This window comes from Rana temporaria, chromosome 1, assembly GCF_905171775.1.
Source record: "Rana temporaria chromosome 1, aRanTem1.1, whole genome shotgun sequence".
NCBI lineage: Eukaryota > Metazoa > Chordata > Amphibia > Anura > Ranidae > Rana > Rana temporaria.
This window is the reverse complement of record NC_053489.1, coordinates 658,783,671-658,797,305: the sequence shown is the minus strand read 5'-3', so window position 1 is coordinate 658,797,305 and position 13,635 is coordinate 658,783,671. Positions and strand designations below refer to the sequence as shown.

General features: G+C 44.6%; 1 protein-coding gene across 1 annotated transcript in view; it reads right to left on the bottom strand.

Annotated features, from left to right (window-relative positions):
- Positions 1–13,635, bottom strand: part of LOC120924548 (sialoadhesin-like) — a 137,527-nt gene that overhangs the window by 66,321 nt on the left and 57,571 nt on the right. Inside the window, exon 9 of the mRNA XM_040335516.1 lies at positions 3,557–3,853. Within this exon, the coding sequence (XP_040191450.1) occupies positions 3,557–3,853 (297 nt within the window). The remainder of the gene's footprint in view (positions 1–3,556; positions 3,854–13,635) is intronic.

Here is a 13,635-nt window from a genome sequence, read left to right as displayed (position 1 = left end):
TGTAGCATTTAAATTAGGCGCGTTCCCGCGCTGGACGTACTGCGCATGCTCCGTTTTGAAATTTCCCGCCGTGCTTTGCACGAAATGACGTCGCCCTGACGTCATTTTTTTGAACGGCGACGTGCGTAACGTACTTTCGTATTCCCGGACGACTTACGCGAAAAAATATAAAAATCAGCTGATACTCCGGCGTACTTTTTCTGTGAATCTGGCCCATCGCATCTAAACAAATGGAACGTAACAAATTAATAATAATAAATAACAATACATTTTTTTTATTATTGTTATTTATTATTAATTTGTTCCGTTCCATTTGTTTAGATACGGTATTTGTTATTTCAGATAATTCGTAACTTCGGATAAATTTGTATTCGTTACGTTCACTAACACGTGCACATGTCTAGTTTACATCCATCCATATACCTATTTATGTAAATTAGTAATGATTTCTAGGCAGAAAACAAGCAACAGATTTTATCATACGTATTCCTAACCTTCAAACTTAATTAAACCCTCAGGGGTATATTTATAAAGTGTTCATTGGACAAATGTCACACACGTTCATGCAGACTGGATGAATTTTTCCCCTCGTATTTCATGTAACAGAATAATTCTTGTGATTGTCGGCGCAATCTAATGGCCAAAATGCAGTGGGCTAGATTCAAGTAGCTGGGCGCATTGTTACGGCGGCGTAGCGTATCGTATTTACGCTACCCTGCCGTAAATCAGAGAGGCAAGTACTGTATTCACAAAGCACTTGCCTCCTAAGTTACGGCGGCGTAGCGTAAATGGGGCCGGCGTAAGCGCGCCTAATTCAAATGCGGATGAGGGGGGCGTGTTTTATGTAAATGGGTGGTGACCCGACATGATTGACGTTTTTTACGAACGGCGCATGCGCCGTCTGTGTACATATCCCAGTGTGCATTGCTCCAAAGTACGCCGCAAGGACGTATTGGTTTCGACGTGAACGTAAATTACGTCCAGCCCCATTCACGGACGACTTACGCAAATGACGTAAAAATTTTACATTTCGACGCGGGAACGACGGCCATACTTAACATTGGCTACGCCACCTAGGGGGCAGCTTTATCTTTACGCGGCGTATCTTTACTGCGACGGGCAAGCGTACGTTCGTGAATCGGCGTATCTAGTCATTTACATATTCTACGCCAAAGTCAATGGAAGCGCCACCTAGCGGCCAGCGGAAAAATTGCACCCAAAGATACGACGGCGCAGGCCGTCGTATCTTAGCTAGGTTTACGTGTATCTCAGTTTGAGAATACACTTAAACTTACGACAGGCTTACATTCCGAGTTACGTCGGCGTATCTACTGATACGCCGGCGTAACTCTTTGTGAATCTAGCCCAGTATGTTTTCTCAAGGCGTTTCAGAAAACTATACTCCGTTTTGACCACTAGATGGAGCTGATGATCATAGGAATTATTCTATTACAGAAAATACGGGGGACAATTAGTCCAGCCTGCACATACAGTACAAATTGACCCCGAATTATTAGTATACAATTTAACTGTATTGCCAGCTGAAGGCATGCATACGGCAGTAAGGCCTTGTACACACGACCGAATATGTCTGCTGAAACTGGTCCGCGGACCAGTTTCAGCAGACATGTTCGGTCGTGTGTTTGGCCGAGCGGACAGGTTTCCAGCGGACATTTGTCCAGCCGACCCTTTTGCAGCGGACAAATGTTTCTTAGCATGCTAAGAAACATGTCCGCTGGAATCCTGTCTGTCGGACATGTTCGGTCGTCTGTACAGACTCACCGTATATGTCCGTGCGGCCGCCATTCGTCGCATGCGTTGAATCACTTTGACGCATGCGTGGAAGCATTGACCTTCCAGCGTCGCGCACGTCGCCGCGTCATCGTCGCGGCGACTGCGCGGACACGTCACCGCGCTGTCTGTCCGCGCGGATTTCGGTTTGATGGTGTGTACAACCATCAGACCGAAATCTCCCAGCGGACATGTCCGATGAAAACGGTCCGGCGGACCGTTTTCATCGGACTGTCCGCTGGTGTGTACGAGGCCTAACAGGAATTGCTATTAATGGCAGGATGTCCTGGTAAGAAACTGTGACACAGATTCACAAAAACTGATTTGCTGAAAAACAAATTGTACACAGAGAGGTATGATGCCAAGCATACTTCAAAAATAGATTTTGAACACTTTTATTTTCTTGCACCTTCCCTACACTTAAAGTGGAGTATCGGCGTCACCTACAAAAATGAAAAGTTAGTAGCTACACATACTGTAGCTGCAGACTTTTAATATTAGGACACTTCACTGTCCTGAAGTCCAGCGATGTTGGCACCGCTGCCGATGTTTCTATCGGGTGATGGGTGCTGCCGATGCCATTGCTGGTAAGGGAACCTGGCAGTGAAGCCTTACAGCTTCACAGCTGGGTCCCTACTGCGCTTACGCGAAGCGCGATGCACTTCCTGAATGGCCTGGCAGCGGGATAAAGGGGAAGGGGGACGAACTTCTGACGGACTCTGCTGCAGGGGCGTCCGCCGGAAGTGGGGAAGGATACCTGTGAAAAACAGGTCCCCTTTCCCCCCGAAAGGTGCCAAATGTGGCACTAGGGGGGGGGGGGGTTGGGTTCGATAAATGGAAGTTCCACTTTTGGAGCAGATAATGTCTGTAACGATCTCTTCTTTTTTAAAACAAATGGGGGGGGGGGATTCGATAAATGGAAGTTCCACTTTTGGAGCAGATAATGTCTGTAACGATCTCTTCTTTTTGAAAACAAATGGCCATATTCTCAAACAAGTTACGCCGGTGTATCTACTGATACACCGGCGTAAATCGAATTTCCCGCCGGCGTATAATCATTTTTTTGTATTCACAAAACAAGATACGCTGGATTTAGGCTAGGATTCGACTAGTGTAAGTCACTTACACTGTCGGATCCTAAATGTAATTCGCCGCCGGCCACTAGGTGGCGTTTACGTTCAGGTCTCATTTGTTTATGCAAATGAGCCTGATAAGCCGATTCCTGAACGAAATTGCGTCGCGTAACCGTCGCTAACGTCGTTTGCGTAAGCGTAAGGTTACCCCTGCTATATGAGGGGTAACCTTACGCCAATCCCACGTATGCCATGTTAAGTATGGCGTCGGGTCCGCGTCGTCTTTTCCCGTCGGGTACGTCGTTCTTGAATACGACTTTACGTCAATGACGCACACGTCGGCGTCATTGACGTTTTCCGCCGAGAACTGGAGCATGCGCACTGGGCTATTTGAGCCCGGCGCATGCGCAGTTCGATCGAAACTGGGGCGCGCTTAATTTAAATATAAGCCGCCCCCTTTGAAATACGCGGGGATATGCCGGGCCAATTACACTATGCCGCCCCAAACTACGGAGCAAGTGTTTGGGGAATACAGCACTTGCTCCTGTAGGTTGGGGCGGCGTAGTGTAAATGGCTTACGCGACGCCCGCCGGAAATCTACGGGAATATGGCCCAAAGAAAATTATTGAATACAAAAAAAAAACACAGCAAATAGTTTCCCATAGTCACCAATACAGAGAGTTGAAGCTTACTTGGTGCAGTGAATTGTATTGTAGAAGTCGTTGAGCCGTATGTGCTGTTTGCTATGCAGGTAAAGGTCCCCTCATCTTCCAAGACAACACCCATGATTTCCAGTTGTAAGGAATTGGTAGAAGACGTCATTTTCAATCTCTTATTGGAAGGGTCATTCAAGCTGGAAGCTACCAGTGTCTCTTTTCTGTATAGGAACACCAGTGATGGAGGATCACTGTCCACCGTACACAGAATAATGGCTGTCAGAGGGTCATGGCTTGACACAAGAGATGTTACCGAGAGGTGTCTGGGGGGATCTGTGAGGAAGAAGCAGACTTTATTAATTCTATAATAGAAAATATTAATTCCATAGGATATTTAGGGTTCTTCATGCAATACGTAAGGCTGGGTTCACATCACTGTGAATTGGATGTGGGATCCCTGCATCCAATTCGAAATAGCAGGAGATTTTGACTGGCTCTCTATGGAGTCAGTTCACATATCACCACACAAGGTCCTTTGGTCCATTTTAGGTCCGAATCCAGCTCAAAATTCGGGCTGAAATCGGACCTAAAACTATTTACCAGCACGCACCGGACCCCTGTTGTGAGCCGCATGCGGCTCATATGTAAAACGAGCCTTATGCCTCGTACACACGATGGTTTTCTCGTCAAGAAACAGAAAGAAAACTACTGGCAGAGCTTTCTTGCCGAGTAAACGAGCGTGTGTACGAGGTTTTGAGGTTTCTCGTCAAGAAAACTGCCCAGAATCTAGACGAGAAAATAGAGAACCTGCTTTCCTGCCGAGAAACCAGAGCGTGTGTCTACTTACCTGTCTCTGTGGAAACCCGCGCATGCTCGAAATTACTTTGACGCACGAGTAGTAGCTTCCAAAGCATAGGTAGGGTGAAGCAAGATGGCGGCGACGGCATCGAATGCATGCTCGTCGTAGTCACCGCGTTCGTGTCATTCAAAAGAACGGCGGTTCTTTTGAATCGTACGTGTGTACACTCGGCCGGCAAGAGAATCTTGCCAGGAATCTCGTCAGGTAAAACAACGTTTTTTTTCCTGACGAGAATCCGGGCCGTGTGTACAGGGCTTTAGAGTTTATCTGAAGCCAATGCTTTCTTTTTTACTTTTAGATCGACAAAGGGTTAGGAAAGCCATTGACGGTGAGAAATTTGCACGATTACCCCAACAACACAAACAGTGCTGACAGGGGATCCCCCAAGCCAAGACATTGTATTCTCCCGGTGGGGGAGGGCAGGGGAAGTTGTCCCTGTCGGGAGATCACAGTGATTATTGCTAGTGGCTATCGCAGCTGCTAGCAATCATCGTAAGCAAATCCAGCAGACTGGTTGTACCCAAGATGATCAGTTGATCAACTTGGTACATTCAGCCTGCCCATACATGGTTCAAATCTTGGTCCATTCTTGCGGAACCTGCTGAGATTGGAATCATTTGTGGCCGGCCTTAGAACCTCTATTGGGTTATTTTTGCTGTCTTTGTTCCTACTAGAGTGATCCACCCACTCTGTTTGTCCTGGTGATTGTTGTCACACAATAGTGATAGGGAATATAACATTTTATGACTGGACAACAGCCACAGCCTTGGCAGCCCAGGCGGCTGCTATAGGGCCTGAGGATGGGAGGGGGGCCCCACTTGATTGTTGAGACATCTTAAACATATAAAACCAGTGTGCATATAAAGATAACACAATACAATAAAAACAACCCTGATCCTGAATTGTTGCTAAACACATATTGCCCTTGTCTTCCCTCCATCTACAGTAGATTTCTAGATTTATTTAGGTAGATTCAGGTACAATGGAATAAAGTTACGGCGGCGTAGCTTAGCGTGTTTAGGCTACGCCAACGTAAGTTATCTAGGCAAGTAATGATTCTCAATGTACTTGCCTGCTAATATACGGCGGCGTAGCCTAAAGCGGGCGGGCGTAAGGGCGCCGAATTCAAATCTGTGTTAGGGGGGTGTGTTTAATGGTAATAAGGCTTGACCTTGCGTTTTTTACGTTTTTTTTTATACTGCGCATGCGCCGGGCGCCTACATTTCCCACTGTGCTTTGCGGCTAAGTATGCCGCACGGGCCTATTGATTTCGACGTGGACGTAAACAACGTAAATCCCGATTCGCGGACGACTTACGCAAACAACGTAAAAATTTCGAATTTCGCGGCGGGAACGGCAGCCATACTTAACATTACTATTCCACTAGGGCCTAGCTCTAACTTTAAGCGGCCTATCTCTTACGCAAACGGCGTAAAAGTACTGCGTCGGCCGGGCGTACGTTTGTGAATCGGCGTATCCCCTCATTTACATATTCTACGCCGACCGCAATGGAAGCGCCACCTAGCGGCCATCCAAAATATTGCAATCTAAGATAGGAGCGCGCAAGCCGTCGTATCTTAGATATGTTTAAGCATATCTCTGTTTGAGCATACGCTTAAACATAAGTCGGCGTAGATTCTGAGTTAGGTCGGCTTATCTACTGATACGTCGGCCTAACTCTACCTGAATCTACCTAATTATCTTCAGTGCTTCTGCTCATCCCAGCATTCACTTTAATAATAACCTTGTATGCCGAACACAATCTTCCTGAGATTAAAAATCTCAGAGTGTCTCTTCAGCTAAAATAATGAACAGAAATAAATCCACATATTAACATTTAATGTAGCACTATCCTAAATATATATAATACTATCTTACAAGCTTGCAATATAATCAAGTGATCCTAAATTAATAACATAAATAATGTTAATGTGATCTTCAAATGCGCAAGAACTGTGAACAATAATAAATCATAGGTCAGCCCGTCCTCCCAACGATGTCATCTATGACGAAACACGCAGGGTGGTGCCTATGAGAGTGACGTCATCACGCATGGCAAGTTGATGGTCGGCCTGGGATCACTCTCTGTGCCCATAGGAATGCTACGGCTTGTGACATGCTTTGACGGTTTTCATCTGTGTGAGTGCGCACTTTACATTTTTTTAAATAAAATAGTTTTATACAGTATTACATTTGAAGTTCACCTTTTCTCCTTTTTCTTTAACCCCCCTGGCGGTATTCCCGAGCGTGACTCGGGGTGGGTTTTTCATGTTACGATCGGTAACCCCGAGTCACGCTCGGGGTAGATATGCAGAGCCTGCAGCGTGCGCTGGCTTACCTTGTCCTGGATCCAGCGATGTCACCACGCTGTGTGAGCGAGCGAGACCTTGCTCGATTCACACAGCGTCCTCCTGTGCCGCCGATCTCCGTTCCCTGCGACGTTACGACGCACGGGAGCGGAGATCGGCGCCAAATTCAAAAAAGTAAACAAACACTATACATACAGTATACTGTAATCTTATAGATTACAGTACTGTATGTAAAAAAAAAAACACCCCCCTTTGTCCCTAGTGGTCTGCCCAGTGTCCTACATGTACTTTTATATAATAAAAACCTTTCCTTCTGCCTGAAAACTGTAGATTGTCCATAGCAACCAAAAGTGTCTTTTTATGTCAAAAATGGTTTTAGATCAGCTAGAAAACAGCGATAATAAATTATAATCACTTGCAGAATTGTGCGATAGTGATTTGCGGGGATATTCGTCATAAAAAAAAAAAAATAATGACCGCGACAATTCTGCAACTGAGAAAATGTCAGTGATTTTGATTTGATTACATTATTGAATAATTTTTATTTTTATTATATTATTACTTGCTATAATTATTTATAATTATTTATTATATTATAATTTAAAATGTTGTTTTTAAAACAATGTCATACCCGGGATGCCTACTAGACTCTTGTTTGGTCAGATTTAAGTGAGTTATTCCTAAAAATCACAGGCCTACAGTATAAAACGCCAAATTTCCTTGCAAATAATTGTACCGCTTTCAGCATGTTTTTTTCAGACAGAATCATACCGCCAGGGAGGTTAAGAGCTATTGTGGCAGTGTATCTTATGTTCAACTTGTGATACTGTCAGGAGGCAATAACCCCTTTACAGTTTAATGGTCAATAGGATCTGGTAAGGCTGGAGTGTGGTGTCTAATTTGGGAGCACTGCAGACTGGTGGACACGGTTTGAAAGATTAGAACAATACATTTTATTGTTTAAGTGGACTTTATTGAGATACTCTGCGGTTGATTTACTAAAACTGCAGAGTGCAAAATCTGGTGCAGCTGTGCATGGTAGCCAATCGGCTTATAACTTCAGCTTGTTCAGCTTTGACAATAAAACCTAGAAGCTGATTGGTTTCTATGCAGAGCTGCACCAGATTTTGCACTCCTCAGTTTTAGTAAATCCACCCCTAAAGGACGTTATAAATAGGCATGTTTTAGGCATTTATAACAGATTGACTAACACTTATGTAGCCAGATTCAGGTATAGTTACGACGGCGTATCAGTAGATACGCCGAGTAACTCTGAATCTGCGCCGTCCTACATTTAAGCGTATGCTCAAACTGAGATACGCTTAAATGTTGCTAAGATACGAGCGGCGTAAGTCTCCCTACGCCGTCGTATCTTATCTGTCTATTTACGCTGGCCGCTAGGGGCGTGTACGCTGATTTAAGCCTAGAATGCATAAATCAGCGAGATACGCCTATTCACAAATGTACGCTTGCCCGTCGCAGTAAAGATACGCCGTTTACGTAAGGCGTTTTCAGGTGTAAAGATAAACCATCAAAAAGATGGCGCAGCCAATGTAAAGTATGGATGTCGGAACCGCGGCAAATTTTTTATTTTTTACGTCGTTTGCGTAAGTCGTCCGTGAATGGGGCTGGCCGTAATTTACGTTCACGTCGAAACCAATGAGTCTTTGCGGCGTAATTTGGAGCATGCGCACTGGGTTACGTCCACGGACGGCGCATGCGCCGTACGTTCAAAACGTCAATTACTTGGGGTCATGCCTTATTACCATAAAACACGCCCACCTCCCAATTTGAATTAGGCGCGCTTACACCGGCACATTTACGATACGCCGCCGTAACTTAGGACGCAAGTGCTTTGTGAATACAGCTCTTGCCTCTCTAACTTGCGGCAGCGTAGCGTAAATATGTGTAGCGTAAAAGCGCCGGCTCAAACGAACGCCGCCCTACGTGAATCTAGGTAATGGACTTTAAGGGCCCTTTCACACCAGCGGACCGTATGTCCGTATTTCATCCATCCATTTTCGGATGAAATACGGCCATACATGCATCCTTATGGGATAGCGGGTGTCAGCGGATGAATATCCGCTGACACCCGATCTCATCTGTGTCCGCTATGCTCCGATTCTGCAGGAGGAAAATCCTATTTTTCCATCAGTCTGCAGAGCGGATCGGATGAACACGGACAGATGGTCTGTGTTCATCCGATCCCCCCACAGTGTGCAGGGACCGCCCTGTCATCTGCCGGCTCAGCGGCCATCAACGGATCGATCCCAGCTGAGCAATCGGATGAGACATGTACAGATCCTCACGGGATACGTACATGTGAAAGGGCCCTAATGTGTGTGTTTTTTGACTTTCATGATTTTATATAGATTTTTATAGCACTCTTCTTTATATAATAATAAATTATAATCACTGCATAGTGAAGTAGCATTCAACCGATAGAAGAAAATCCACAACCATCAGTGTCAAAGTCTTATGTCATGGGTAGGCAACCTTGGCACTCCAGCTGTGGAGAAACTACAAATCCTATCATGCCTCTGCCTCTAAGGCCTTGTACTCACGACCGGATCTGTGCGCTGGAAACTGTCTGCCCGACAGTTTCCGGCGTACAAGGCTGATTTGTGTTTGGTTCCGCTGGCGTGTACACACCAGCGGACCAAATTACCGTCGTACCGGAACGCGTGCACGTAAACTACGTACGACGTCACTATAAAGGGGAAGACCAAACTTAATGGCGCCGCCCTCTGTTCCTCTTTTGCTAGTTACGGGTTTGCTCGTGTTAGTGAAGGTTTGGTTAGAGCTGATTCGCGCTTCTCGGTCTCCAGGCTTTGACAGCGTGTATTCACGGGTTCAGTGCGTGTGCTTGCGGTAACGTAGTTGTCATTCGGCTATAGGCTAGCAGGTTGTTTCTGCTTTAGCAGTTGCATCCTGTGCGCTCGTATCTGTTTGTCACGCGTTTGTCGCAGGTAGTGCTGGATTTGCGAGTGCTTTCTGTTTCAGTGTGTTCTTGACTGACCAGCCGGCCGGTTTGAAGCCATGATGGAGCAGCAGCGTCAATTTTCGCGAGTTGGTGCTGTTTATGGGATGGCTGCTGGATATGTTCATTTGTCCAGTACTTTGGCCAGAAACAGGGGGCGGAGGCGTTTCTGGACCAAGAATTGGTTGCGCCAGCGTGACCAGTTCTCACATATGCCTCTGCTTAGGGAACTCCAGGAGAATAATCCTAATGACTTTAGGAATTTTCTCCGCATGACGGACCCCGTATTCAACAGTCTGCTGGAACTTCTGTCCCCCTATATCACGAGGCAGGACACTGTGATGCGCCAAGCCATCACGGCCGAGCAGAGGCTTATTGCCACGTTGCGGTACCTGGCGACTGGGAGGAGCCTGCAGGACCTCAAGTTCTCAACAGGCATCTCTCCGCAGGCGCTTGGGGTCATCATACCGGACACGTGTGCTGCCATCATCAAAGTTATGCATGAGGAGTATATTAAGGTAAGTTTCCTGGCTGTAATAATGTTGCTAACTAACTTAATTTTTCATTTCCCAGATATGCTGTGTGTTTAACTAACGTTCCCTTTTCTCCCTATGCATGTTGATATAAGCTTTACATGTTTTATTCTTGACCTACCTGCATATTTGTCCCTTACCCAATATTAACCTGTCCAGCATGCTATCCTAGGGACAAACCCACCTTTCCATTTTTTAAAACAGGACTTTTTGGTTTTTGTGTCCCCCCCCCCCCCTTCAAACTTTTATTGTCCCCATCAGAGGGCTGTGGAGTCTCTTAATGAAGTGGCCCTATATATTTCATTTCCCAAATTCTCCATGCACATTTTTGTAATGCAATTTTAATACTGTGAACTGTCACAAGGATGCTTGTAGGATGTTTTTGTTACAAAGTACTAAATCTCTTTTTTTGTTTGTCCCCACAGCTACCCTCCACACCACAGGAATGGCAGTCTGTGGCTTCCCAATTTGCCGAGCGGTGGGATTTTCCTAACTGCGGTGGAGCAATAGATGGGAAACACGTCCACATTGTGCCCCCACCCCGCTCGGGGTCCTACTATTATAATTACAAGGGTTATCATAGTATTGTGTTGATGGCGGTGGTGTCGGCACAGTATGAGTTTCTATATGTGGACGTGGGGAAGAATGGCCGGATGTCTGATGGGGGAGTGTTCGCACGGACTGATTTCTATGATCGTCTCCAAGCTGGTGGTCTGGCATTGCCACCAGATGAAGATAATGTGGAAGGACTTCCGTTTGTGTTCCTAGCGGACGAGGCTTTCGGGCTTGGTCCTCACCTCATGCGGCCTTTTCCCCAGAGGACCCTCACCTCAGAGAGGAGTGTCTTTAATTTTCGGTTGGCCAGGGCTCGGAGGGTAGTCGAGAATGCCTTTGGGATACTCACCAACCGGTTCCGCCTGTTCAGGACATCGATACATCTGGCGGAATATAAATTGGACACCGTTGTATTTGCCTGCTGCATTTTGCACAACTTTTTACGCAGGCACTCCCAGACGTACCTACCCGACATCGGTTCTGAGGCAAGACTACCCTCAGATCCCCTTCCCGGGCTGGACACTGGTCGCGCTGGCTTGGCCCCCCAATCAGCTCGTGAGGTACGCGACAAATATGTTGAGTACTTCATGGGTCGGGGGGCCATTGCTATGCCAGATCATATTTCTTTCTAATTCGGCCCCCAAAGAAAGGAATATTCTCTCAAATAATAAATAATTAGACCATTGGACTTTATACAGTTGTTTGTCATTAATGCTTTTTCTCTTTTTATCTGTCTTCCTGGTTCTCTAACTAACTTCTTCAATTTTAATGCATAATTGATTTCTCCACTTTTAGTAAGTAACCACATTTTGCACAGTATTCACTCATCTACAAACAGGGTATTGAGTCTAGAAATAAGAAGCAACTCCATTTGTAAATTTTGAGGTCAATTTTTTTAATTTTTGCTTGTTCATGACCCCAAAAATTATTTTATATTTTTTTCATTACTCCCTGCTTTTGTACTTAGGAGTCTACAAAAAATTTTTTTTTTTTTTTTTTTTTTTCAGGTAATTCAACCAAAAATATAATGCAGATTATACATTTTTTAACAAGTTCACATTTTTGTTTATCAAATATAGTTAGATTTATTGTTTACATATATATATATATATATATAGACTATTTTTGGTGTGGTGTTTACCGCCTTATTTTTTTTTTTATTCGGCATATTTTTTATGCACAAAAACCATTAGTTTTTTAACCAATTTTTTTTTTTTTGGTGTGTTTTTCAATAAGAAAATTTGTTATTGAGATTTTGGAGTCAAATCTCGACTTCACTAAATTCAGTGATTAGAGAGATTTATAATTCTATATATATATTTTTAAATTTTTTTGGCGTTGTTTATTCTTTATGGTCTAAACTTTATAGTATCCCAAAATGTTCAACATGGTCAAAAAGTAACAAAATCAAATTCTAAAAATATAAAAACTCACAACAGCAGTCAGTCATGGTGTGCTTTCACACTGGAACACGCCAAAATTTGAAGATACACACATTCAGTGCAAACTCGCCAAATGTCATTGGTTCAACAGACAAATGGCCACATGTGCTATCTGACATCATGGGTGATCAATGTCTGTGTTCTGTGGGAGCAAACCCTTCCTCTCAACTACTTGAGGATGGAGGAGGGGGTTGGACCCACAAAGCACAGACACTAGATATTCTGTGATGGCAGATAGCACATGTTGGCACACTGTGTGTGTATCTTCAAATTTTGGCGTATTCATTATTAAAACAGTAAAAATGTTTGTGGGGGCGGGGGGTGTTTCAGTCTTTGACACGGCCCATCATGTCAATAATATTTTTAAAATTAGATTCGATGACCATCATTCTTTGCCGCATATTGTCCATTTCCGTGCAGCATTCCAAAAGGACATTTGTTAAATTCTCTTCCATGACAACCATCCTTTCACGCATATTGTGCATTTCAGTGCTGCACTCCATGACCTGCTGAATAATTATAGCAGCACTTGCACGTGAAAATATTGGCACACCATCCTCCTCCCCTAAAAAAAAAAAAAAAAATTTCATTTACAACATTATTTTTCGATGAGGCCTATCTACATATGTTTTTTTTTATCAAGCTAGGGTGACACTGACCTGATGGGCTTCTCCTTTCCACCTCTTCGACATCTTCTATCACTCCTCCTTCTTCCACCACCTCCCCATCATCTTCTATCACTCCTCCTTCTTCCACCACTTCCCCATCATCTTCGACTCCTCCTTCATCCATCAATCCACCTTCTTTCAATTCGCCAAATTGTTCTTCCGCCACTTGCCCTTCATCTGCTATAAATTCTAAGTCCAAAATTACTTCTTCCTCCTCCTCTCTTCCTTCCTCCTTTCTTCCTTCCTCCTCTCCTTCCACATCCTCTTCTCCTTCCACATCCTCTTCTCCTTCCACATCCTCTTCTCCTTCCACATCCTCTTCTCCTTCCACATCCTCTTCTCCTTCCACATCCTCCTCCTCCTCCACATGTTGAGATGGAAGATTTTGGCCTTGTCTGGCCCTCTCTGCCTCCTCCAAATGCTGGCGACTTCTTTCCCCTTAAATAACCAAAAAAAAATGTAGACTCATCAGCACACAGATATTGGAGAGCATAAATCGCATACATTGCTTAGAAGATGCTTTCATTTAGTTACTTTTATCTTTCACCAAACCTACATTTTGCAATTACTTCTATATGGCAAGCTCTGATCCTGCCCCTTTTTAGCAAAGTGACACACATGGATGTCCCCCCTAAACAGTATTTCTGGGAGACCCTACCAAAACCCTTTTTTGTTTTGGGGAGACACAGGTGCTCTGCATTGCAGATGTGAAAACATCTGCTTTATTACCACTGTTTTTAGAATGAATCCTGTTTGCCTTTCCCATTCT